The sequence below is a fragment of the Ascaphus truei genome, chromosome 7 (genome assembly GCF_040206685.1).
Source record: "Ascaphus truei isolate aAscTru1 chromosome 7, aAscTru1.hap1, whole genome shotgun sequence".
Taxonomy (NCBI): Eukaryota; Metazoa; Chordata; class Amphibia; order Anura; family Ascaphidae; genus Ascaphus; species Ascaphus truei.
In genome coordinates, this window is record NC_134489.1 from 21,487,718 (window position 1) to 21,511,625 (window position 23,908).

The 23,908-nt window shown below is 46.6% G+C and overlaps 1 protein-coding gene across 6 annotated transcripts in view; it reads right to left on the reverse strand.

The window, feature by feature from the left end:
* Positions 1-5,784: 5,784 nt before the first annotated feature.
* The window catches only part of FN1 (fibronectin 1), a 63,230-nt gene continuing 45,106 nt past the window's right edge, over positions 5,785-23,908 (reverse strand). For 2 of the 6 annotated variants that reach the window (XM_075607238.1, XM_075607234.1), the window contains 18 exons: positions 23,488-23,604; positions 22,448-22,612; positions 21,652-21,807; positions 20,992-21,105; positions 19,574-19,843; positions 17,938-18,125; positions 17,373-17,460; positions 16,618-16,794; positions 16,297-16,386; positions 15,968-16,147; positions 15,378-15,467; positions 13,045-13,523; positions 12,554-12,692; positions 11,864-12,031; positions 10,466-10,591; positions 9,271-9,377; positions 7,392-7,502; positions 5,785-6,653 (listed from right to left, as the gene is read on the reverse strand). In XM_075607238.1, coding sequence (XP_075463353.1) covers positions 6,573-6,653; positions 7,392-7,502; positions 9,271-9,377; positions 10,466-10,591; positions 11,864-12,031; positions 12,554-12,692; positions 13,045-13,523; positions 15,378-15,467; positions 15,968-16,147; positions 16,297-16,386; positions 16,618-16,794; positions 17,373-17,460; positions 17,938-18,125; positions 19,574-19,843; positions 20,992-21,105; positions 21,652-21,807; positions 22,448-22,612; positions 23,488-23,604 — 2,846 coding nt within the window. In that variant the 3' untranslated portion in view covers positions 5,785-6,572. The remainder of the gene's footprint in view (positions 6,654-7,391; positions 7,503-9,270; positions 9,378-10,465; positions 10,592-11,863; positions 12,032-12,553; positions 12,693-13,044; positions 13,524-15,377; positions 15,468-15,967; positions 16,148-16,296; positions 16,387-16,617; positions 16,795-17,372; positions 17,461-17,937; positions 18,126-19,573; positions 19,844-20,991; positions 21,106-21,651; positions 21,808-22,447; positions 22,613-23,487; positions 23,605-23,908) is intronic. The other 4 variants (XM_075607237.1, XM_075607240.1, XM_075607236.1 and 1 more) reach the window with 3 other exon arrangements.

Below are 23,908 nucleotides of genomic sequence, written 5' to 3' on the forward strand. Positions count from 1 at the left end.
CGCGGGATGGTGAATGTGCGGCACTAGGCAGTATGGATGCGTGATGGTGCTGAAGTAGCGACTCATTGAGCCATGTGCTGAAGCAGGAATATCCTGATTGGCTGGGGGCGAGGGGTGTCGTGAGGATTGGAGTTGAGCACCCCCTAACAGCCACGAAAGCTGAAGGAATGGGTTATCACCACAGTTGGGACGTGAAGAAAAATAATGAGGATTGTGTTTGCACATGTATGTAGTTGAAAGAACTGTTCACCAACAGAACATACAAATTAGGCTACATCTTATACCCACTTCATAAACTGTCCTCCAGACTCCAAACAGAAAAGGCTTTGCCCTTATACAAGATGCTTGCTTGTTCAGCAACTCGAGTATTTAAGGTGAGTAAATGTATTTACAGTGTGCAGGTTGACATGTGGGTCATATTTTGGGTACATGAACATACAATATTGGTTATACATTTGCTTAGCATTCCCTGCCATTTACATACACCATTTCCACTCCAGAGGCTGTTATGTTGAATAACTATCAATCATGGAAATGGCTCAAAGCTGTGCAGTTAATCATAGATTGTGCTCCCCTGGTCTAGATCACAAACTTTGAGCTGCGTGTGCATGCACCCCCCCCTCACTTGTCTGCAGGGTCACGTGACCCCATTTCCATGGAGACGGCTGTGTGACGTCACTCCGCATGACACCGCGACATCATTCTGATGCCGCATTGACATGGAGACACGTCGCAGAGGCCTCGCAATCTTCCCTCCTCCCCCCCCCCCCCCATTTAATTTAAATGCCTCGGAAGAGTGGGGCCTATTGCAAGTACCTGTCCAGCCCCCCCAAAAAATAACCCAGTATTTGTTGGTCACACCTTTCCACTGCAATTGCTCTTCTCCAATTATCCTGCATACCCACCTCCCATCTTGTTCTGCTATTGTACACTCTATGCACCATATTATATAGTATATTGACATACAGGATTTTGGTTGTGGTGTGTAGTACCTTCGATATATTTCAACTATTAGGATGTCCGGTAATTTTTCTTATCACTGCCCTCTCGTGTCACCTTGCAGAAGCCCATCAGTCTCTACAGACCACTATATAATGTATACTTATGGCGTTTTGTTTAAGCTCCAGTTTCACTGATATCAATTAAGGACCAAGTGTTACGCCCTAGTGTAGGGGTGTGATGGTAAGGGTACAGTTTGCTGCTTTTTGAATAAAGGTTAAGCCCACCATTACCCCCTACCAGTCAATAGTGTTTCTTACCACTTACTATATGGTGCAGCGCCTCCACCTGTGAGAGATTCCAGCAGTGGGAGCAGCCCCTCACAGGACTCTTACAATGAACCACACAGCTTAGTAAAATAGAAAAGGGCTTTACTGTAACAGACCCACAATATAACAGTTACTGTAGAGGCAACAGACAATAACATCAGTAACACTCTGTACCCCTAATAGTACAACTACCTGGTCACCTCGCAGGGCTGTAACCCCACACCATGTATCCCAGATCGTGTCCACAACACCCCAAAGTCACACCCAACCTCCCTGGTATGTGAGACAGCTCTGCCCACAATGTGTGTGTACTCTGTTGGTGCACTTAGTTACGATACCTGCCCAGTGCACCAGCACCTGAGCCGGCTGATCTCTTGGCAAAGGATCTGCCGATCCTGTGATGAACCCGCCTCCGTGTGGGTTGGTGTCTTGCCAGATGATCCCACAATGAAGACAGTCTCTATCACTGAAGAGGTCTATTCCCAGACCAAACTTGCCAGGCCATGTTGCACACAGCTGTGTCCCTGACTATAATAGAATACACCTGACTGCTAAGGGGATCTGTACCCTACCTAGGGCATGTCCCTGTAGCAGCACCAACCTTTCAATGACTGGGGCCTAGCTGGGGACCTAGGGGATTATGGGCCTAGTGCACTGGGTCCCTGACCCCTGCGCACACTACCTCCATTATCTGTGTCCCTGCCCCTACTCCCAGCGTGCCAAAATGTGTATCTCAGGGAATCCTGCAGCCCTATTTGCTCCCTGACGTCAGGTGGTAAAGCAGCTCCAGGTGCTGCTGGGTCATGTAGTCCCCTCTGAAGCTCTTTCCTATGGGGGCCGCGTGCGCGATCCTCACTGCGCATGCGTAATACTGTCATGGCCACCGCCGCTTCTGTCACTCCACCTCCTGCTGAAACGTGACCTCTCGTGCCAAACCCAAAATGGCTGCTGCGACTGCTCTGCGCGAGCCCTTGGACATGGTGGCGCCCTGTGGAGGGAGCTGCCGGCGAGCCCATCGACTCCCCGCAACACCCCCCATGGCAGCGGAGGTAAGGGGGGGGAGGGAGAAAAGGAGGAGACCTGGCTACATATGGAACAGTTGTGGATACTATTTTTCAATAAACTCAGTTTTATTAACTCTGTAGATCTGTCTAGTGCATCGATCCCTGGTGTATTTGTCCTGGTATACCGTGACAGGCTATTTTCTAGTGGCAGTGGTGGGATCGCTATGCTTAGCACTGATTCTTCCAGCAATATCTGTCCTGCGTAAGGTCTCAATTGTAACTATGATTTCAGTGGTTTTCACAACTGCTCTGATACTCGGACACATCCCTTACCATCCCCTGTAGCTTAGTTGACATACAGATAAGACTACGAGCATATTGACCAAGTATTGGTCCTTGACCAAGGACTATCGTACTCCAGTGTGGGGAGTGTGGAGGACCTACCAGGAACCGCGGCAAGAAGCAGTTGGTCGCCGACCTGGTAGCCTGCAAGGCACAGTGGTTAGAGCTGAGGCGCTGGCCAGCCTCGAGGTGGTTCCAGGCCCTTCCGAACTATGGGAATTGCCCACACACCCAGCGATGAGTTGGGAGGCTCCGGTGGGGTTACCCGCACTGAAGGTGGGTATGCTGGGAAGTAGGGCCACTGTTGCTGAGCGAGTTGCCATGCTTCAGTTCCTGGCTGCTCAGGTAACCATCCAATCAAGGTTCCGATCGTCCTTTGGAAGTCAGGGGTCCTGGGCCAGTCAGGACTATCGACAGTTAAATGCCCAGATCGTGTCAGGTGCCTATCCCATGCCCGGAAGGATCAGCTGTTACCTTGCCCAGGTGAGCTCATGTATCTGACCACCATATATCTGAGACATGGGTACTGGCCGATCCCATTGACCCAGGAGGCGTGGGAGAAGTCAACCATCACCCCGAATAGCTTGTATGAATTTTCGGTCATGCCATTCGGGATGAAGAATGTGCAGGCTACCTTCCAGCACCTGGTTAATTGCTTGCTCGAGGGAATTCAGGGGTATGCCCGGGCGTACTTGGACGACCTGGCTGTCTTTAGTAACTCCTGGACTGACTACCTTACCCATGTAGCTGCAGTCTTAGCCTGCATCCACGAGACCGGGCTAAAGCCAGCCAAGTAGCTATGCAAGAGATTGTACACCTCGGGCACAGGGTAGGCAGGAGGCAGCTCAAGCCCACCACGATGAAAGCCAGTGTGGGGTGGCCAGTTCCCAAAACCAGGTGCTAGCATTTCTGGGGACCGCCAGGTATTACCACACATTTGCACACCAATACAGTGCCCTGACCAAAAAGCTCCCTAACACGGTAACCTGGTCACCAGAATCTGAGAGCGCCTCCATTCTCTAGGCTGCCTTCGCAAGCACTCCGATCCTGGCAGCTCCCGACTGACAAGCGGTCCCTGATTCAGACCAATGCCTAACTTTGGCAATGGTGCAGTGCTGATTGGGTTGAACACCCAATTGTGTACCTGAGCCGCAAGTTACTAGATCGGGAGGCTGCTTATGCTACGATCTAGGAATGCTTGGTCATAGTGTCAAACTCCAGCCATATGCATACGGTCATTATGGATCACAATCCGAAGCCGGTTGCAGCAGGTCTCGGGGATACAGCCAAGGTGCTGCGGTGGCGTCTGGCCCTACAGGAATATGACTTCACTGTACAGCACAAGGCGAGTGAGCATGGCAATGCCAATAGACTTTTCTGGCAGGACGATCCAGGAGTGGCTAAGTGCAGACCTTCAAGCATCAATATTGATCAACCCATTGGGGTTGCTACCCCAGAGCTCTCATTTAAAGGGGGAGAATGTTGCATTTAACCCACCAATCAGGAGACCAACTAATATTGGAGGCACCTGCCAGTGACCCGCCCTATATGTTATCAATGATGTGCTGGGGGTGGGGGGGGGAGTTAGGTCGCAGTTAGTCCCAGGCCTGCGTGTCACCGCCTGCTTTAGTTCCAGTGCTGGTTCCTTGCACGAGATCCAGTCTGGTCCACGTTCTGTTAGACACGGTGTGGGCGCATTATGGAGAAAATCTCACTGGAGGTCCCTGCACCTAGGCCTGTAGGGTCTTCCCCAGTTGCTAATGTATATGTTTCATGTATGAGACAGTTGAGGATGCTATTTTTCAATAAATTCAGTTTTATTAACTCTGTAGATATCTGGCAAATTGATCCCTGGTGTATTTGTCCTGATCTCCAGTGACAGGGGGACTCCATTGCGCTAGGACTGTGTTTCTCTCTCTTCCCCCCCCCCCCAAACTTTCATGTACAACTACAGGTAATAACATTTAAGCCAATCTAGCACGATTTTTACACTATATTACTCACTGATGCAGTCAGATTTTTCAATGTGTTTAGACACTACAGCAACTGCATGTTAGCATAGGTTACTTTATTAAGAGTCGTGCCTTCCCGCTGGCCGGGATGTCCGAGTGCTTGACGCTGTGCATTTGCGTTCCCTCCTGCACGTATCAGTAATAGTAAGCCCGGGTCTATGCTGTAACCCAGCATGTTGGTGCCCACGCTATCCATTATGTATTAATGTTTTGCGGTCAGTTTCCTTATGCAGATTTTGTGAAGCTCTGCTGTGTGCTGCCTGGTGGGAGCCCTTTCAGGCCAAATAGGTGCATAATGACAATGTGCATTACTACACACCCGCTTTGCAATGCTGCATCAAGTCTTAAAGATCGCTTCACATGTGGAAAGTTAGGCCGCGTTTACAGTTGGTGCGCCCGCGCCGCAAACTAAAGGCCTTACCTCCGAGGCATGCCAGAGAGCTCGCGTGCTCTGGCACCGACTGCGCACGCAATCAAGCAGATTGAAATTTTTTATTTGCTGTGCGATGGCCGGGTCACGTGCGATTCAGCCAACGAGGGCTAACCGCTCACGTGCCACCCCACCACCAAGCACAGAAATCGCGCGAGCGATGTGCGTGAGGTCACGCGCGCGAACCAACTAAACGAAGCCTTGGTCTTCAACCTTGCTATATCCAACTGTAAGAGGCAGCTGCTAGAATTCTACTCCAGGAGATGCACTTTAGTAACAGGTCTTTGCTCCTAGCAAGGAGGGGAGAACCGAAAAAGTTGGAAGTTGCCATCTTAAATTAAAATAATAGGTGTAGAATGCAGACCCAAATATGGGGATGAGGGAAGCTAGAGCCCTTTCTAAAAACTATTATGGCTTTATAGTTGGTCGGTGAGAAATGTGAGTTTGTTGCTACTTTATTCCTTGCCACAGGGAGAAAACATGCCCTGAAAAGTCGTGCATTTTTACGTTTGCCAGCAAGAATAAAAAAGTTGCAACCGGTCGCCAGTTTGATATTTGTTCTCCACCACACCAAATAACGGATTACTAGCAGTAATCACGCTGCAGGGCTGGGAAAAGGATCTGAGCCCACACAAAGACCTGCATGGAAGCATGGAAAGGCATTTCTACGGGCGAGTGCATATGACCCTTTCATATTAAAAGTTTAAAAACACAGGCATGGACAATGCTCATTTTCAAGATTTATTATTAAAAGAAGAGTTCTTTCCACAGTAGTAAAAGCTTTGGCACATACAGTATATATAAAAAAAATTAAAGAATCACCAACCATAATTACATCAAATTCATTCTCCATCGCTTTCTAGGTATCAAAATTACTTTTCTGTAGTAAAATAGAAGGAATCCTCTGGAGAGGAAGCAGACATTGATAAATAACACTCGGGGTACAGGAAGGTAAGGGAATTAGTAAGAATTGTGCTGGAAGAATTAAGATTGTGCATATGGTAAATAAATCAGTGTCAGAAGCAGCAAGTCTCGCGCTGCGTCCTAGGAATATAAAAAGCAGAAGTGTCCCTTTTGACTTGTGCCTGTAAAATTAACCCCCTCAAGGTCAGAGACTTGCCTGAAGGTCATTACCAGCTCCCCTGGCACCGCTGCGTTATTTATACACCCTGCGTTTTGTTCCTCGTCCAAATATTTAAAAAAAAAAAAAGTAAATTCTTTGCCTGTCACAAAGTAATAAAAAAATAAAAAAAGGACTCTTCAATATTTCCCTTTAGTTTCCCAGATCAGTTTAAAAAAAAAAAAAAAAAAAAAAAAGCGAAATAAAATTACAATCATTGAATACTGAATGGCATCAAACACTTTAGGTGAATTTTGAAGCCTTCTGGATTTTCAGCTCAAGTTAAAAGGGCATTTCCCCCTCAAACGCTGCACTGCGGCACAGACTTCTGAGCTCCAGCCGCCCCTTTGGTGTTATTTTGCTTGGGTTTGGTGGGGTGTCTCATTAGGATGTGCCTCAGTTTAGGGTCCTTCTGGCATTCTGCGTGTCAGCCTGATGGTCCAGGGGCAGGAAACACTCAATGGGGCATTTCACATTCTAGTAGGAAGGAACGAAGCCACAATGAGAACAGGGACAGCGGGCGTTATTCATTAAACTGATCGTGCCGATCAGGGCAACCAACCGGACTCGTCCCAATCTGTATTAAAATCGCAGTGTAATAAAGAAACCCCAGTGTCAGAAGAGCGCTTTTCAACAGTAGCAGTGCCCCTTATACCAATAAAATGAAGACATCCTCAAAAAACAAGGAACCAACGCTCTACATACAGGAAAAACAAAATAATGATTTGAATCCACATAGATCAACGTTTCGGCCGAATACACTGATGTCAAGGTGACAAAAGGTCAGTGTATTTGACCGAAACGTCGACCTGTGCGGATTAAAATCTTATTTGTATTAAGACCTCGGGAGTGCCAGTTCCTTCTTGCTTTTGGAGGATGTGCCTTGAATTATAGGACTCCCCCTATGGGGGGGGGGAGGGGGAAGGAGATATCTTGTGCACCCAAAGCAGTTCTACAGCGCCAGCGAGTGCACCCCAACCCCTCTACATATACCATTAAAAAAAATAAAAAAAACACGATACATGGTTTCCACATCTATACTGCACAATGGCACCGCAGTGGATATTCTGCATGAAAATGCTAGACCTTATATTAGCTATTTTATTAAAGAAAAACACTGTCCCATTTTACAGACATCTTACCCACAATATTGAGAATGGGCACCGTGCATGCTTCAGACAACTGTAGTAGCCCACAGAACCCAGGGATACTTACAAAGTTTGTGCTCGGCTGGTATCTCTGTGTAAACTGGGAGATTGTATGTCCAGCTGCACCTTCGGGGGCGGCGGCGGCACCAGGTCTGCGGCAGTTATCACAGCGCCAGCCCTAGAGAAACAGGATACAAAAAAGTGCCCATGAGTGTGGAAGAAATAAAACCCCACAAAGACTTCAGGGTTAACAGCTCGTCAGAATTGTCATAGTGTAGCTACAAGAGTACATATAAATCACCAGACACCCGAGTCTGAATAACAAATAGCACTGCCGCTTTGCTTGTTTAGTCATAGTAAATGTTGGAGAATAAAGAGGCGGGTAAACATGATTTCACAAGGTCTCACAACCTGGGTGTATACTTCGTATTCCGGCAATTAAAATGTTATTTGTTACACAGATTTGCAAGCGGAGCTACATAACAATTAACCTAAAGAAACAAAAAAAAAAACCTCAAATGTTTATTCTCTTTCCGAGGGCAAATACCCTGCCTGGCGTCTAATGGGGAAGCATAACAGAAATGCAACTAGCAGAATGAGAGTTTATAGTTAGATACGTGAACTGTCCATACAGCAGTTTCTAAGGTTATCTAGCAATAATGAAATATAGATCTTATGGTGCTAAACTAAAGGCCTTTCTTACCTGCAGTCCCATTCTGTACTGAGTAAGGGTCTGAATTATGAAATTATAATCCTCCACATTGAGATATGCATAGCCCCAAGGGACGTGCTCTGTAAATGTGGCCTGGGTTCCCTGGTTTGGCTTTTACCTCCACTTCAGCTTGGGAGAAGGGAGGTTGCTGCAGACTCCGGTGACTATGCCTGGCCAATGGAGTGTTAGGATTCCCTGCTGAGGCAGTTGTTACAGTTGGTGCTCTGAGGGCTTGCTGTCAGTTGGAGCTGGGACACAGCTAGGGGAGGTTGTATAGGTGCAGGGGTCTGTGACCATCTGCACTAGGCCAGTTAGGCCCCAACTCACCCTAGATTTTGGCTGCATTAGGGAAGGCCCCTTCAGTTAGGGATCATGCCCTTTTAGTGATTAGCCAGCTTAGGGCCACAGTGGTTTCATTTGAACTATTGCTGCTGCAGTCTGGGACCAGACTGCCAGAGAGGGAGCGACCATCATTGCGGAAGTCACTCCAGTGGGAGACATCCCATCCAGCGGAGGATATCGTTGGATCGGCGGATCCCCTGCTTCTCGTTGTTGGCGTGCCCGGGTGTGGACACACCTGGCAGGTACCGTTCACCAAACGTGCACCAACACCGGTATAATAAGGCGCTGATCATGCCTAGAAGGGTGGGCATCTTTTGGGGACACTTATTGGGTGAAGTGACCAAAGGACACCTCTGGTACTGTGGACACGGTGTGGTGGGTCAACGCTCTGCTCGGTGAGGTATAGCTGTAACCATTAGTATTGCTATTGCCTGTATGTGGTTTATGGTTATAAGAATAACAATAATAATTGGGGGGGGGGGGGAGGAGGGGGAAGGGGTTAAGCCCAAAATATGGGCCAGAATATATCTACATTTTTATAGTATTACAATGCTCCCTTTCTCACTGAAGTTTACGAAACCAGAAGAAAAAAAAAATATTTAAGTTACTGTTGCTCTGGAGCTGCCAAGCTAAGAGAATTCATCACTGCTTCCAGGAAAATTGCTTCACTGCCAAAGATGTATATATTTTTTGCATCATTTCATATGAATGGAGCTGAACTCTTCCCCAGCACCGAGAAAGACAGCAAGTACGGGGTCAGTGTGCGATGTGCACAGGTGAAAGTTGTACATGAACAGCACATCTTGCACAAGCAGCAGGCTCAGCACATGCTGCTATTTCAGTGCTGTCTCTGCCTTGCCCACGTGCAACTGGCTTAATAGGCGTCACTGACCTGCTGTCCTCCGTAGCATGTGCAGGAGCAGATGGCTCCCAGGTATTCCTTCTGCCACTGTTCCCCTACATTGTACATCTTCCCGTCATCGTAGCATGTAGCCTCGTCTGCAGAGGAAGAGGCCGGGTTTGAATTAGGTTGAGACACTCCGTTTAGGAAGTGAAAATATTGGGACCGTCCCATGTAACCTCTGCATTACTAGAATTACATTGGTTTAAAAAGGAAGGCAAATTTGGTTCTTATTTACAGAAATTGTGAGCTATATATAGCCAAAATGGCAATTCACCGACTTGTTTACAGGATTGGAACTGGGGGTCCTTTGAAGCCGAAACATTTTTTATCAGCTCCGGGACCCTCTGGTTCCAGACATACTTACTGGTGAAGTTACCAGTATTCCTTTGTTGTTTTTAAAGGGGATTTAAAATGGCCATGCAGTAGGAAGCCACAACTTCCTATTGGCCCACATTTTTGTTTACAGAGGGAGATTTAAACCCGGTAACTTCACTGGTAAGTATATTGAAAAGTTAAAGTTCTGTTTACAATACACAGCAATTGGTGCTGGGTGTTTACTACATAAATAACCATCTGTTTCAAGGATAAAATATATCATAAGGGGAGGTCACCCAGTGCTGTGCAGGACCTTCTTGCCCCCATCTCAGGACACACACACACACACACACACACACACACACACACACACACACACACACACACACACACACACACACACACACACACACACACACACACACACACACACACACACACACACACACACACACACACACACACACACACACACACTCTCTTTAATGGGCTAAAGGAGTAAAGGTCTGAAAACGGCAGCTGACAAGCAGGAGAGCTTAGTTCAAATCCCCGTGTCTGCTCCTATGGCCTGGTTCAAGTCGCCGTATCTCCCTGTGCTGTGGGCACCAAAAACGAAGCTCGCTGCGGCTGGGACGGTGCCTATAAAATGCTATGTACAGTGTTGCATACCACACGCTTTATGGCAATAGTCTGGTGCTTTGAGCCCCATTAGGAGTAAATAGCTACATGAACTCAAGAGGTATTGTCACCAATCAATTCCCATATTCACTTTTCTTAGATGCAGAAAGTTCTTGCCAGATTTTCAGAGAAATGGAAAGGATGAAGGTGGGAGGCGAGCAGGCAGAGTTGTGTCTGCTCCGTTACTTACGAGGTTCACACTTGAACTCTCCCTTCCCGTTTCCAAGACAGGTGCAGCTCATCATCTGTCCGCTTTCCCCCCGACGGTCCCACTTCTCACCGATCCTGTGATTCACCCCATTATCGTGGCACCATTCTGCAAAGACACAAATGACAGCATTGAGGCGAGAAAAATCCTGTAGCCTCTGCATTGTTGTATGCGATTAGCACTGGCCTGGTATGTATCAAGAGATATACAATCAAGACAATCTACACTATTTGTCGCTTCGATCTTATGTCTGGGAGGGCCCAGGTTCCATTCCGCATACTAACCACATAGCCGATTAGAGCTCAGGAGGGGTGGAGAAGGAGAAACCATCGGGAGAATCCTTGGGTCAATTACGGCCTTTAATTACTGGGGCCATGAGAGTTTAGCATAAGATTTCAAGGACACGTAACCTTTACGCAGTCTAGATATATTGCACTTTGTTTCTTGCATTTTTGGTGCGATTCTGTGCTCAGCACAACACGTAGAAAATGTATCAAGATAGGGTCTTTAGATAATTTAATGGACTTCCCAACATAACATAAGTGTGCAGAAGCAACACCTGCATGGGGGGGGGAAACAGTACAAACTCATTTTTTTAGATTTAAAGTTAATGAAGACTGAACCCAACAAACTGCAATGTTCTAGAAGCCATACTGATCCTAGAGAAGTCTAGATGTATCGGGTTGCAATATCCTTTAAATGGACCAACATGAGTTCTTGGAAAGAGGCTACAGATGTTCCCAAAGCACACATGATCTTCAACCGTACGGACACACTGAACTCATGAAGTGAAGCGTGTCAAGTGACGACCTGTGAGGCTTGGCAAGGTCTCCACACTGATCCAAGAATTATGGTTAGCCCTTTAAAAGAGGCAATTCTGGAGCTGAACCCCATTAGTTTCAGCTCTCAGGACCCCCTGCTTCCAGAGACACTTGCCTCTGAATTAATTGCCGGTAGCAGGTCTCCTCGGCTGCCAGGGACAACGTAATGGCCGCTGTTGAGATATTTTGTTTTCTGCGGGCCAATAGGAAGCCGTGACGTCATCAGGGCAGCTTTCTATTGGCCCATGTGACGCGGGCGCTTTAAACCTCAACGCCCTGCTTGCTCGGCCAGAGTGGCCAACGGCAGCTACTCCCCAGGAGATTATCTCCAGCAGCACGGGGTCCCAGTTTCTGAAATGAATGGGGTTCAGCTCCGGAGCCCCCGTTCTCCAAAAAATAATATTTAGCAGGCTTGGTTTGCTCTTTTAAGGCATCAAAGCCTACAGCAAGCGGAGGAAACCAAATCCCAGGTGGAAATGCAGCCCTAAGATAGAGTACAGTTAGACGGGACGCATGGCAGTAGTATGAAGGAAGAGGAGGAAAGGAAATGAATACTGACTGGATGAGTCGCATCTGAAGTGTCCACTCCCGTATCCCAGGCACTTGCACCAGAGTTTGAAGCCAGACTCAGACATGCGTTCCCATTCCTCTCCCACAGGGTAGTGTGCCCCGTTAAATGCATCGTAGCATGTGTCTTCAGAGGGCTGCAGGCCGCCTTCAGGGACAACTGGCAGAGGAGAAATAATTGATCAGCCTACAACTCTGGCAACCTCACGGTAAGCCATTAACATTTTCACTGCCATGCCGGGGGGGGGGGGGGGGGGGAGGGGGGGGGAAGGGGGTGACTTCCAATTAAGTACTTTTAACCAAATAAGTTATTGTACTTGCTACTGATGGGGGTAGTACTTGCTACTGATGGGGGTAGTAAAAGTATCTGTGCACAGACTTGCCACGCGGGGCAGGAAGTAGCCTGGTGTTGGCCACACTAGCTTTATGGAAGAGATAATGGGCCCCTACATTTAGCCAGCAAAATACCCTGTGCTGTGCAGACCTACTGCAGTAACACATACATACATACATACATACATCTTTACGAGAGTGAATGAATCCCAAGCTACACCTATGAAGGGTCTTATATAATATATTTTAATGGGGTTGGAAATTAAGTGTAACCAAGAAGACAAAGTACTTGGCGATTGCAAATTTTGGGTGTCGCCTCTTGCCAATCCCTACAGGATTGAGAACGTACCCGCATTGCTGACCGTCACTAGCTCCTCCAGGACCTTGTGTCGGTTTAATCCCTTCAGTGCCTCCACAATGATATTGTAAGTGGCTCCACGGGTAAGACCATTCAGGGTGGCACTGGTGGAAGTTCCCGGGACCCTAAACTGGAGAAGAAACAAAATATATAAAAATCTGTCAAGAAAGGGCACCAATTGTGTGGGGACACTACAGAACTCAAACCTCCACATGCTACCCCAGGGGTGGGCAACTCCAGTCCTTCAGGGCCCCCAACCGGGCAGGTTTTAAGGACATCCCAGCTTCAATCAGTGGCTCACCTGTTGGTGGCCCTTGAGGACTGGAGTGCCCACCCCTGTGCTACAAAATATCTTTGAAATTTCAAGCAATCAGGGCAGCTGCAACTGGGAATAAAGTAGAGGGTGGAAATAAATACATCTTGGAGTAGGTTAGCGCCCATTTCCCCTCCCCCCCCAATGTTATTTACATCTGTGCTATTACCTGTAGTGGGGCTTCCTCATTGCCCACAGGTTCGCAGGCGATTACATATTCTGTCGTCTCCGGTAGGGGTCTCCAAGAGATGGTGGTCTGTGATGCAACCTCCTGGATGCCAGTGTCATTGCGCTGAGGTTCGTAGCCGTGAGGGTAAGAAGGTCCATCAACCTCCTTGTGCAAAGGGAACCTCCCATGTGGTATGTGCTGGCCTGGCTGGTACTGCCCAGGGGTGTACTTCCCTGGCTGCACTGGCACAGCAGTAGTGGGCACAACCGGCTTCCTGAAGCCATGTTCCTCAATAAAGGACGTCCGCCCTTCATGCTCAGAGGTGGGCAGGTGTCCGTTGTTGCCTGGAAGTTGGATACCGTTGCCATTGTCAAGCTTTGTTTGAGAGATGAGGGGTGTTTTTTCGGCGCCAGAGGGGACGCCGATGATCTCTGGGCCCCGACCTGGGTGTGGGAGGGTTACCAGATGGGGGACAATGTCTGGCCGGAAAGGGGTTAGGAGGAGCGATAAGAGCAAAGCATTAGCAGAAGCAGACAGATGCAATTGTAATTACACAAAAATCAACAGTAGGTAAGGATAAAGTTATTTGTCAATACAGCTCAACCCTGTTATAACGTGATCCATTACAACGCGAATCCGCTTATAGCGCGATGCAAGCGTGGCTCCCAATTTTCGTATTTATGAATACTTTACAACACGATTATTGGTATCTTAAATACTTTATTGTACAATGCATACAATTGTATATTATTTCTAACGCGATCCGCTTATAACACGATGTGATTCTTTGGACCCCAAGCACAGCGTTATAAGGGGGTTGAGCGATACTCCCAAGACCCCTTTAATGTCAGAGATACACAAAAATGACATTGGGAGAAAATAAATTATTAATAATGAACATGCTGCTCCATATAATTATATCTAGCATCTTGACTTTAAAGCAGCCTAAAGCTGGTGTCCCTTAAACAAAACAAACAAACAAACAAAACAGATGGTCTCCTCTACAACCTTTTGAGAACAGATCGTGCACTGCCCCTTTGTCGTTTAATCATGAATTAGCCTTCAAAGAAAATGGTGGCCGGTGGCCATCTTGTTTGCACCACAACTTTTGTTTTACTTTTTAAGCAAGTTATAGAAAAGATGGGGCAAATAATTGGAGGTAGTTTATATAAACAGGAAAATGCAACTCAAGACCTGGAGGTGAAAGCGCATCTTTAGAGCTACAAATAAAATTAATCCTGTTTGGTCAAGAAAGTACCTACGGTTGCAGACCGCTCATAGGCATCAGATAATACCCCATGGTTCCACCACCACTAGAAGCTCAAATGATTGGCTTGATTATTGATTTGATCTATAATTAAACTGGAAGAGCAACTGCAACAGATTAGCAGTATTGCAGATACTCTTTATACTGTATGTACAAGGATTACATTGAAAGCGGCTTAGCAAGCATCACAGGACACACAAGCCTAAGTGACATAAGCCGATGCAGAGAGGATGTCGCGACTCTACACATTCAGATACTAAACATGGGGAAAGATACATATGTGTGTGACTATGGTCAGTCTGTATTTGGGAATCTATGCTCGACACACTAGTTACAAAAAGGTCATGCCATGCCTTGAGTAGGGCGAAACGTTGTGCTATTCTGACATAATAAATCCCTTAAAAAATAAAAATAAAGTCTGTAGTGCCGTGGATCATCCATTTACATGTACACACTAGTTAGCCATGCTCTGCAGATGTATAATGAAGGGTAAAGGAGAACCCATTTAAAAATATGCGATTCTGCAAGTGTTACCTACACACTCATGTGTTTGCCAATGTGGAAGGAACCAATGTTTAGAAGGCACAGAAAGTACACAGAATGAAGGCATGGTGTTATAACGCAGCACAACTGCTCACTTTCAATAAAGTGTTTTGCAAGATGAGAAAACCCAATCTGATATGAAGCATGTTAATTTAATTATATGTAAAAATCACTAAAGTAGTAGTATTCTCAGTGTACATTCAAGGAGGGGGAAAAAAATTAAATATATGTTGGTACCACGGTTTTTCAGCCACTACATAAATGAGCTGTAGGCATTGGCTTATTCTACAATGCCAGACAGTTACAGTCTAGCACAGGGGCTACTCTTGTAGTCTCAAGGACCACCAATATGTCAGATTCGGAATATCCCCGCTTCAGCACATTTGGCCTAATCTTTGACTGAGGCACCTGTGCGAAAGCAGGGATATCCTGAAAACCTGACCTGTTGGTGGTCCTTGAGGACTGGAGTCGGAGTCGGAGCATGACAACAGTCGCTGCAAAGATATGCATGTTGTGTTTATACCTGTCCCTTTGCGTCCAACCAGAGGCTCGCTCTTGTGATTGTTCCGCACAGCAATTATCTGAATGATGTAGTCTGTGCCGGGCTCCAGATCTGCAGGGGGAGGGAAGGCCAGAAGAATCCAGTCTCAGCGAAATTATTAAAATGCCTCGTATTAAACATTTTGAATGGGACTATTTGAGGTTTTGCTGCATCCTCCTCCCTTAGCTGCCAGAACTAGCATAAATACAATTAAAAGCTCATACCGATGGCGACCCTGTATAAATCAAGATGCTGCTTGGCGGCAGCGCTGGGTGACGTCACAGGATAGCGCTGCCGCCCTGCAGCTCTTGGTATAATGGAGACCTTAGGGAAATACCCAATTTAACTGCAATTTCTAACACACCCACAGGCGCCATAAACACAAGTCAAGGTGCAAACCAGAAAGTAGGTGTGGATTTTGGAATAGGATAATAACGCTCAAAGGGATTATCAGCACCTTTCAACACTCAGGTTTGAAATGGAGTTATTGGTGACCGTGGCCTATAGTCATAGCTTGCTCCAGGTATGTGTAGGACTACGAGCAGTGTTCAGTTTGAAGCGCTGATACTCACTGGTGATGGTGGCCTCAGTGGTCCCCGCTGGAAGACGTGGTAGGAGCTCCTTAGGCAGCCCTCCTACCTTCTCATACTTTATGATGTACCCAGTGATTTTGGAGCGAGGGGGCTTCCAGGAGAAGAGCAGGGAGTTGCTGGTGGTGGTCAGGAAGCGCAAGTTGGATGGAGAGTCCACAGCTAGGAAGACAAAAGGAGATTTTTTTTATACCAGGTGTATGTGGAGGGGGTGGAAGTGAAAGAGGCACAAGAAACAAGATCAACTTGTCAGATTGAGACTTTTCCATACCCCTTTATTCAGACGCTACTACCCACCCCTGGTTCATTACCTGTAGCTGCATCAATGATTACAGGGGAGCTGCGTGCATTGTCGTTTAGGGTGTACAGATAGATCTTGTAGTCTGTGCCGGGCTGCAGACCTGGAAAAGAGAGGGAAAGTTGTTAGTTAAAACCCATTTGACAAAGACAGCGGAGGAGGTCCTATTGTGAGTAACAAGCTCTTCCCGTAGGTATGTACTAGTACAGAACCTGCTCCATAAAATGAAACCCTGAAAGAGTTCTATCCCAACCTCAAGCTGCAGAGAGATTCCATGCTCTAACAGAGGCCAATGGTGCATGGTGTTCGTGACCAAGATATTGAACCCCTTTACCTGTGATGGTGTAGGTCCTGATATCTGGATTAATGATCCTCTGGATGGGATTCTGACCACCGGCAGGTATGGCATCAATCTGGAAGCCGGTGATGGTCTCAGTCTTCGTGCGCCAGGTAATGGTCGCTGTGGTCTCGGTCACGTCTGTGAGACGCTGGCGGCGAGGGGGGCTGACGTCTAGGGACAGAACAGAGATGAAATCTAACAATCGCAGTTACCCATCTTCCAAAGAATGGAGCCTGTATATCACCAGATGTTGGATGAAACAGTTTGACCAAGAATAAACTAACTTAGCCTTCCCCAGCAGGGAGGTGTTAAACTGTCTGCCAAACAAGACCACAAAGAGCTAATGAAAGGCCTGTATTTAATAGCTTCACAGGTGATCTGTATTTTTTTGGGGGGGGGGGGGGAGGCAGTCAATCTGGTTCTCTCCACCCAAGTAAAATATCAGATTTATGAATGCCATCTCAGTCTGAGAAACAATTTTGTTAAAGATATAAAGAAAGCAGAGGAAGGCAGGAAAACCCATTGAGTTACAATACTTGCAGATCGGAAACCAATCACTAAAAAATTAGTCCTGATTAAGAGCCTTTAATGGACTAGTTTTAAACTATTTAACGTACCATGGTCCATTGTACTTTGGCCTCCGAGTAAAAACGGGAAGGGCACAAAAAGGACCATTTTTCCTGTACAGGCCATTTATGTAGAACAGTGCGAATATTCCTGGATATCTACATGATCGTCTGGTCACTTACTCTCAACGGTGGAGATGAGGCCCTGCAGTGGACGGCTTGTTAGGGAGTCCTTCAGAGCATACACCTGCACCTCATATTTAGTGGCAACCTGTTAATAATAATAATAATAATATTATATACACACAAAGTGCAGAATAATCCTCTTTGTATCGGTAGGAAATTCTGTAATTAGTAGACAGTTGAAATAATAATGAAATTCCTTGGCGCCCCCTCCATTCTGCCCACTTGTCTTACTCCCGCCTACAAGACTTTAACTTCCTTCTAGAATTTTGTACCACCAGACGGTTCATATACATTCAGCATGTTAAGCCATCACTGAAGGCTCACCTCCAAGGAAGCCTGACAGCACCCCGACATTCAATCCCCTAAAGTCCATTCTGCATCATATGCAGTCTCACAATGAGCAGCCACTTAAACTTCTTGTTTTAACTTTGCCCCTTATACCAGATTCGGTATGTCATTCTAGTCATCCAACGACCAATCCCCCATTGTACAGTGTTGCATAATCCCATGTCAGAGGTATACTTCGAACTAGAACAAAACGCAGTTAGTGGTTGGCACTCACCATCAGCCCAGTGATGGTGGTAGAGGTGACATCAGGAGAGAGGTCAATCTCCTTCATGGGTCCAGTCTTCTCCTTGGGGTTCACACGCACACGGTACCCAGTGAGTTTGACATTGGGTGCGTGCCAACTGACGGTCAGGCCGCTCGGAGTCACCTGGGAGAACTGCAGGTTTGTTGGGGCAGGGATGGCTGTGCAAGAGAGACCAGCATTACGCTAATGTCACCCTGTAAACAAGGCACATTTAACCCAGACAGTATGGAAGGCATGCACCAAGATCAAAAGCATGCACTAGGGATGAGTCCGGCTGTAACCTCACCATTCCAATACACACAAGCACTGTACCAATGGAGACACGTATGCCAATTTAAAGCGGCTTCAAGTTTAAAATCTGTGTGCAAAATATGAGAACTGATGTGTAACGTCCTGAGTGTCACATAAAGTGTCGGTGGAGTTAATAATGGAGTTCGAATTGGAGGTGAAGACTACAAGAACTGGACGCTGCACTTCAACAACCCTGCAACCGAGAACTTTATTTGCCAAATGCTCCAATACCTGGGAAGTCTCTCCTCCTGCAGCTCACTATGCCCTCCTTATTGCTTTTTCGGGTTACCGTTTCCTCACTCCTTTGTAAAGGTTTGTTCTTTCCAACTTTCCCACTCCCCTCCTATCCACATTTCTTCAGCTCTCCACTTATGCCTGTGTCCATACACTGCACCATTATTTATACTCCCCTCAAATCCTCCTGCTGGTGCCCTCTCCTAATCCTGGGACACACACACACTCTAACATTTAAAAATCAACAACAAAAAAAACCCTCGCCTCACAAAAATCAAGCATCCCAATAGCCTGCACTCATGGCTACTGTCCCACACCCAGTCAACCCTATCAACCATTGTGGCCAAGCACTGCCATCTACAGCACTTATTCCCTCACCTGTTGTCTAAGTCTCCCATCATACTACTTGGATTGTAAGCTCTTTGGGCCAGGGATTTCCTTTCCTATTGTCTGATTTTGCTGCGCTTATTTTATTATAATTGCCTGTAGTGTATTCCTGGTGAAGAGCACAGTACACTTTAGGCACTATAAGTTATACATACGTATTTTTTTATTTAATATATTTAAAAAAAAAAAAAAAGTGGAGGCCAAACGTAGGGACGGAAACACATTAGCTGAACACGCACCCGTTCGGGCAATGATTGCTGGGATGAACATAATTGTTGGACAGATTTGAAACGGTGCACTGTGCAGAAGGCTGTGCTCTGCCAGAACACCAGGTCTTAACATCGGCAGAGGGTTAGAATACAGAAGGAAAGGAAATGCTTAACCCCTTCACTGCAGGATATTCTAATAAATTGCTTTGCGATGAATTGAAGGCAGCATGGCCACTGAAAGGAATATCCCTTTGATACCAGAGTGAGCTACATGCATCAGTGCACAAGGCACCACAAGTCCCCGGAGACACAGTGCAGGTAAAAAAAAATAGCAGAGTGGTGCAGGGCGACTCAGACAGTGAGCACACATAGAAGTGAAGGGCAATGTGGCACCCTCCAGGTGAGGGGCATTAGATGCATGCAGGAGATGATCGCCTTTGTGACCTTGCAGACGTCAGACACAGCGTGCCATGCGCCCGAGATACCTGTGCTCTGGAATCCGATCAGGGGCTTGCTTTCCATGTCATCGTGTAATGCCACGATGCTGACAGTGTACTCTGCACCCGGCCTGAGACCGTGCAGCTCTGCAGTGTCATCGTCCCCATCAGGAGCAGGAAACAACTCTCTGATTCCATCCTCGAGGCTGGAGTAGGTGACCCGGTAGTGGGTGACCTGCCCCTCTGGGCTCTCCCAAGCCAGTCTAATGGAATCGACATCCACATCAGTGAATGTCAATCCTTTGGGCCGGTCAATGTCTGTTAGGCAAATTAACCAGGAAAGCAGTTAGCAGCAGAGACAAGCAGCGCAGGAGTCAAAGGGGGGATGGGGGGAGGAGATGGGAGAAAAAGAAACGTTAGCACAGGCCTCTCTGGCACTGAAGGGGTTACAGGCCCCTACAAGCAGAAAGGAAGCAGCAAGCACTGCATTGCATTTAATCCCTTCATTCTTGAGAAACAACTATTGCACGGCACAATCCTAACAGTGTCTTATTGCCACGAATAGCATCTGATCCCAAGTACATCCTTGTGAAAGATCCATCAAGGATGAAGGGGTTAAAAGACCTAAATGACTAAAAGCATTAATTATAATCCAATTATCCTCTATTCAAAACTATTTCCCAGATTACCGAGCAGCCATGCAACCCTTTGTCACTTCATTTCCATTACGCATATTGTATACATATTTACGGTTATGCCAGTGAGCCAGCCCGACAGGACGTCCCAGAATATAAATTTATACACCTGTGCTATTAACATTCAATAGTATCCAAATGGTACAGAGGATTGAATGCAAAGCCTGCTGGCAGCCTTAATGCAGAAGTCCCAATATGGATTGGTGTATGGCCGAGATCAATTATAAATGATTAAAATCGGGAGCAGACAATTCCCCAGTTTAGACCCACTGCACAAATGATTCAGTTCTTGTAACTGCAAAGCATTGCTAGTTAAACCAGCAGAAAAGGAGTCAAGCTTTGCTGGATTAATGCACGGTTTGATTTTCACATTAAAGAGGAGACTGGAAAGCACCACAGCTTTGGATATGAAAGATATTATGGATAAAGGACTCTGTATATTTTAAACTCAAACAAAAACGCCACAGCAGCCTGTAGAAAACACAACAGGATCCTGGAGGGTGTTTTTAATGGAGAAAGAACCAGGTTTCAGGGATTGAAACTGGTTGTCGTCTGAATAAGCAGAAGGTGCAGCTTTCCCAGCTCATTTAATGCAATAACCAAACTCGGGAAAGCCAACTGCTGCACTCCGCATCATAGCAGCTCCCTGTTAGGAGAATCTGGTCAGTCAGGTCCCGTCTGCTTTGCAATATACACAGCGGAGATTGGAGACCAAGGAGTGTCCTGCAAACAAAACAGAACCACACAAACACCCGGGCAGGCAATACGTACTGGTGACGGCGGTTTCCACCAGCGGCTCGCTCTCTCCGTTTTCACCCTGCGCGTATATGCTCACCACGTACTCTACGGTGGGCAGCAGACCTTCTATGGTCATTTCAGTTTGATCTGAAACACAGACAAGCATACTTTCAAAACAAAAAACGCAAACAGCTACAGAAAAGCATCATTTAACACCAACTCAAGTGAAAAAAAAAATAATCCAACAATTAAGAGCAATATAGTCAATCCATATAACCGCTTCCTTATGTTTTCATGCGTTTTAACAGCTTTGCCATCAAAACCTACAATGGAGGTACATTCACGAGAGTATTTTGCAGCAATTACCTGCTCCTAAATGTCTACACCACCACGACTCCTGCTAGGAATAATATCTGGGATGAAGAATGTCTGATTATTACATTTTTTTTTAAAAGTGGGGAGGAGATTCTGAATAGAGAATACAAGCCAAAAATACATTTAAATATCCCAAATGACCTCACACCTAGGAGAGGAGGGACGTTAACGGCTTATTGATCAATAAATAGAAAAGATGAGCCCAGCGATTACTTTAAGCCCCTCACTGCTGAAAGGACTTGCAATACTCTGTAACAATGCCTGCATTTCAGCAAGAAGTTGAAAGTGGCCCTTCTAAAGCATCAGTGAAATAATTACCCGAAGGAACAATCCGGGAAAGGGTCTCTCCTTGACCACTTTTAGGTACACTGGTGACCCGGTATCCGGTGACGGGGCCTGGAGAAGGCGACCAGCGAACATGAATGCTCTGATCCCGGATATCAGTCACCTGCATCTCGGACGGATGGTCCACCTCTGCAGATAAAGAACTACATTCAGAAGGTGCGCAGAGCTGCAAACTCCCAGTGTCCTGAGCTGCAACTCAATGCCATGAGGTCCAGCCAAGAAACCATACACAGCTTTTAGTGCTCAGCACGTTGTGGGGCTGCACTCATACCAACAAATGCCCCTCTGGGGTTATTAGTTGCTTTAACTAAAACTGCAAACAAAATTTTAAATAAGTGGGGGTCCCCAAGACCTGACAGCAGTCAACTCTGGCTCAAGATATTTGCTGGTGGACATAACAGGGGTCAGTCTCCCCAATGGGTCAATGGAAAGGTTCCAGGAAGCCATATACTTTTTAAAACCTTTACTGGAAAAGTCCCTTTCTTAATAGCAAGACCTGGGGGATGGGGGGGCACGCTCTCCAAACCAAAAATAAAATAATTACCCTTTCAGGTAATTCATCCTTGGTATATCGCTAGCACTAAAGTCAAAATCACTGCAAGGTCAAACACAAACTTATGCTTTGTGGCTACAGGTTGGATTCCTTTTACCTCCCAATCAATGCCCTGCCCTTTTATTGCATCACTGTTCCCCCTAATGCACCCAATCCCAGTCTTGGCTAAACCCGAACGCCTACTTCCCCGCTAGGCTGTCCCGCTGCTGCATTCACCTGTAGTGTAAGTGATCATAACAGGTTTGCTGGTGGCAGGACTGTCTCCTCGCCCAGTGACCGCGTATATAGTGATGGTGTAGTTTACTCCTGGCTTTAGGTCTTTGATGGTCGCGGTGGACAAGGTGCCGGGCACTGTGAACTCCTGAACTCCTCCGTGGCCACCTGTGTGAACACATCCAGGGAAAAGCAAAGAACAGTCAAGTGGGCAGAACCCAGGGGCTGGAGATGCCCTCATCGTCTACTGGTTACTTTGTAGCACAGCACTCTATGCCTCTGCAATGCCAGACAGACTGCCCGGTAGGTCGATGAAAAACGCAGAATTTTTACTCCTCTCCCTCCTGACAAATGTTCCTTGTTCCCAATGGGAAAAGAAAGCCCCCCAATTACCCTTCCAAACCAGTCACATTATGTGAAAGTGTGCTGGATTGAGCTAGCAATTGCATTGGCTTGCATCAGATCTTAGTACAAGTCACAGGTTAATTCAATGTTCGTAAATAAAAAAAAAAATATTTGGTAGCCCAATACGGACACTGAAGACCGGCCTATTGGAGAAATGGGCCAATAGAACTGGAATACCATATCAAGCTATAAATGGCAGATTCACAATTTTTTTTATTTTAGATTTCAAATGTGAAAGACTCGAACCCCTCGGATGTCCTGCAATGTCTGACCAGGGGTGCGCAAACTGGGGGGGGGGGCATAGGGTTTACAGAGGCACCGCGTGCTTCCCGAAGGCACTTAAATTAAATGCTGGGGAAGTGGCGAAGGCCTCTGTAAACTGCACTTACCTAGCCTCATACCGCTTCTGGAGATGCTTGGCCATGGCAACGCTGCGTCAAATGACACCACTTTGCCATGGCAACGTGACATGATGCCCAGCCCCCGGAGCCGAGGTAAGAGGGGGACAGCCGGCGGGATGGCGCTCCCCTGGTCTAGACTACACAACCAACTCCTGGATCAATAGAACTACAAATCTAGAATGAAATATGCCTAGTTGTCATTTTCGCAACCCAATCTACAACATTACTATGACTCACCTGTCTGGGAGTAAGTTATCCTGTAGTAACGCACACTCACAGCAGGTGCATCCCAGGAGACCGTGAGGGTGGTAGGTGAGGCAGAGGCTACCTCAACCTCAGTTGGGATATCAGATACTGCGGAGGAGGAGAATGTTTCACACACCAAGAAGCAGGTATACAATTCAAGTCCCAAGAGTATCAGCACTTAAACATATTCTATTAAAATCAGAGAGAAGCAGACTAGATAGATAGGATAGATAGATAGATAGATCTGGCAACACCCAGAAGGCCCCCTTCCACACTGACGAGATGTAATGCACACTATTAGTATTAAAAAAAAAATGAAGCCTTGAAAAATAACCACTTCAGAAATGTAAACTTTGCATAAGAAATAGAAGATACTGCATTTAACTACTGGATATATGCCACTAAATAAATG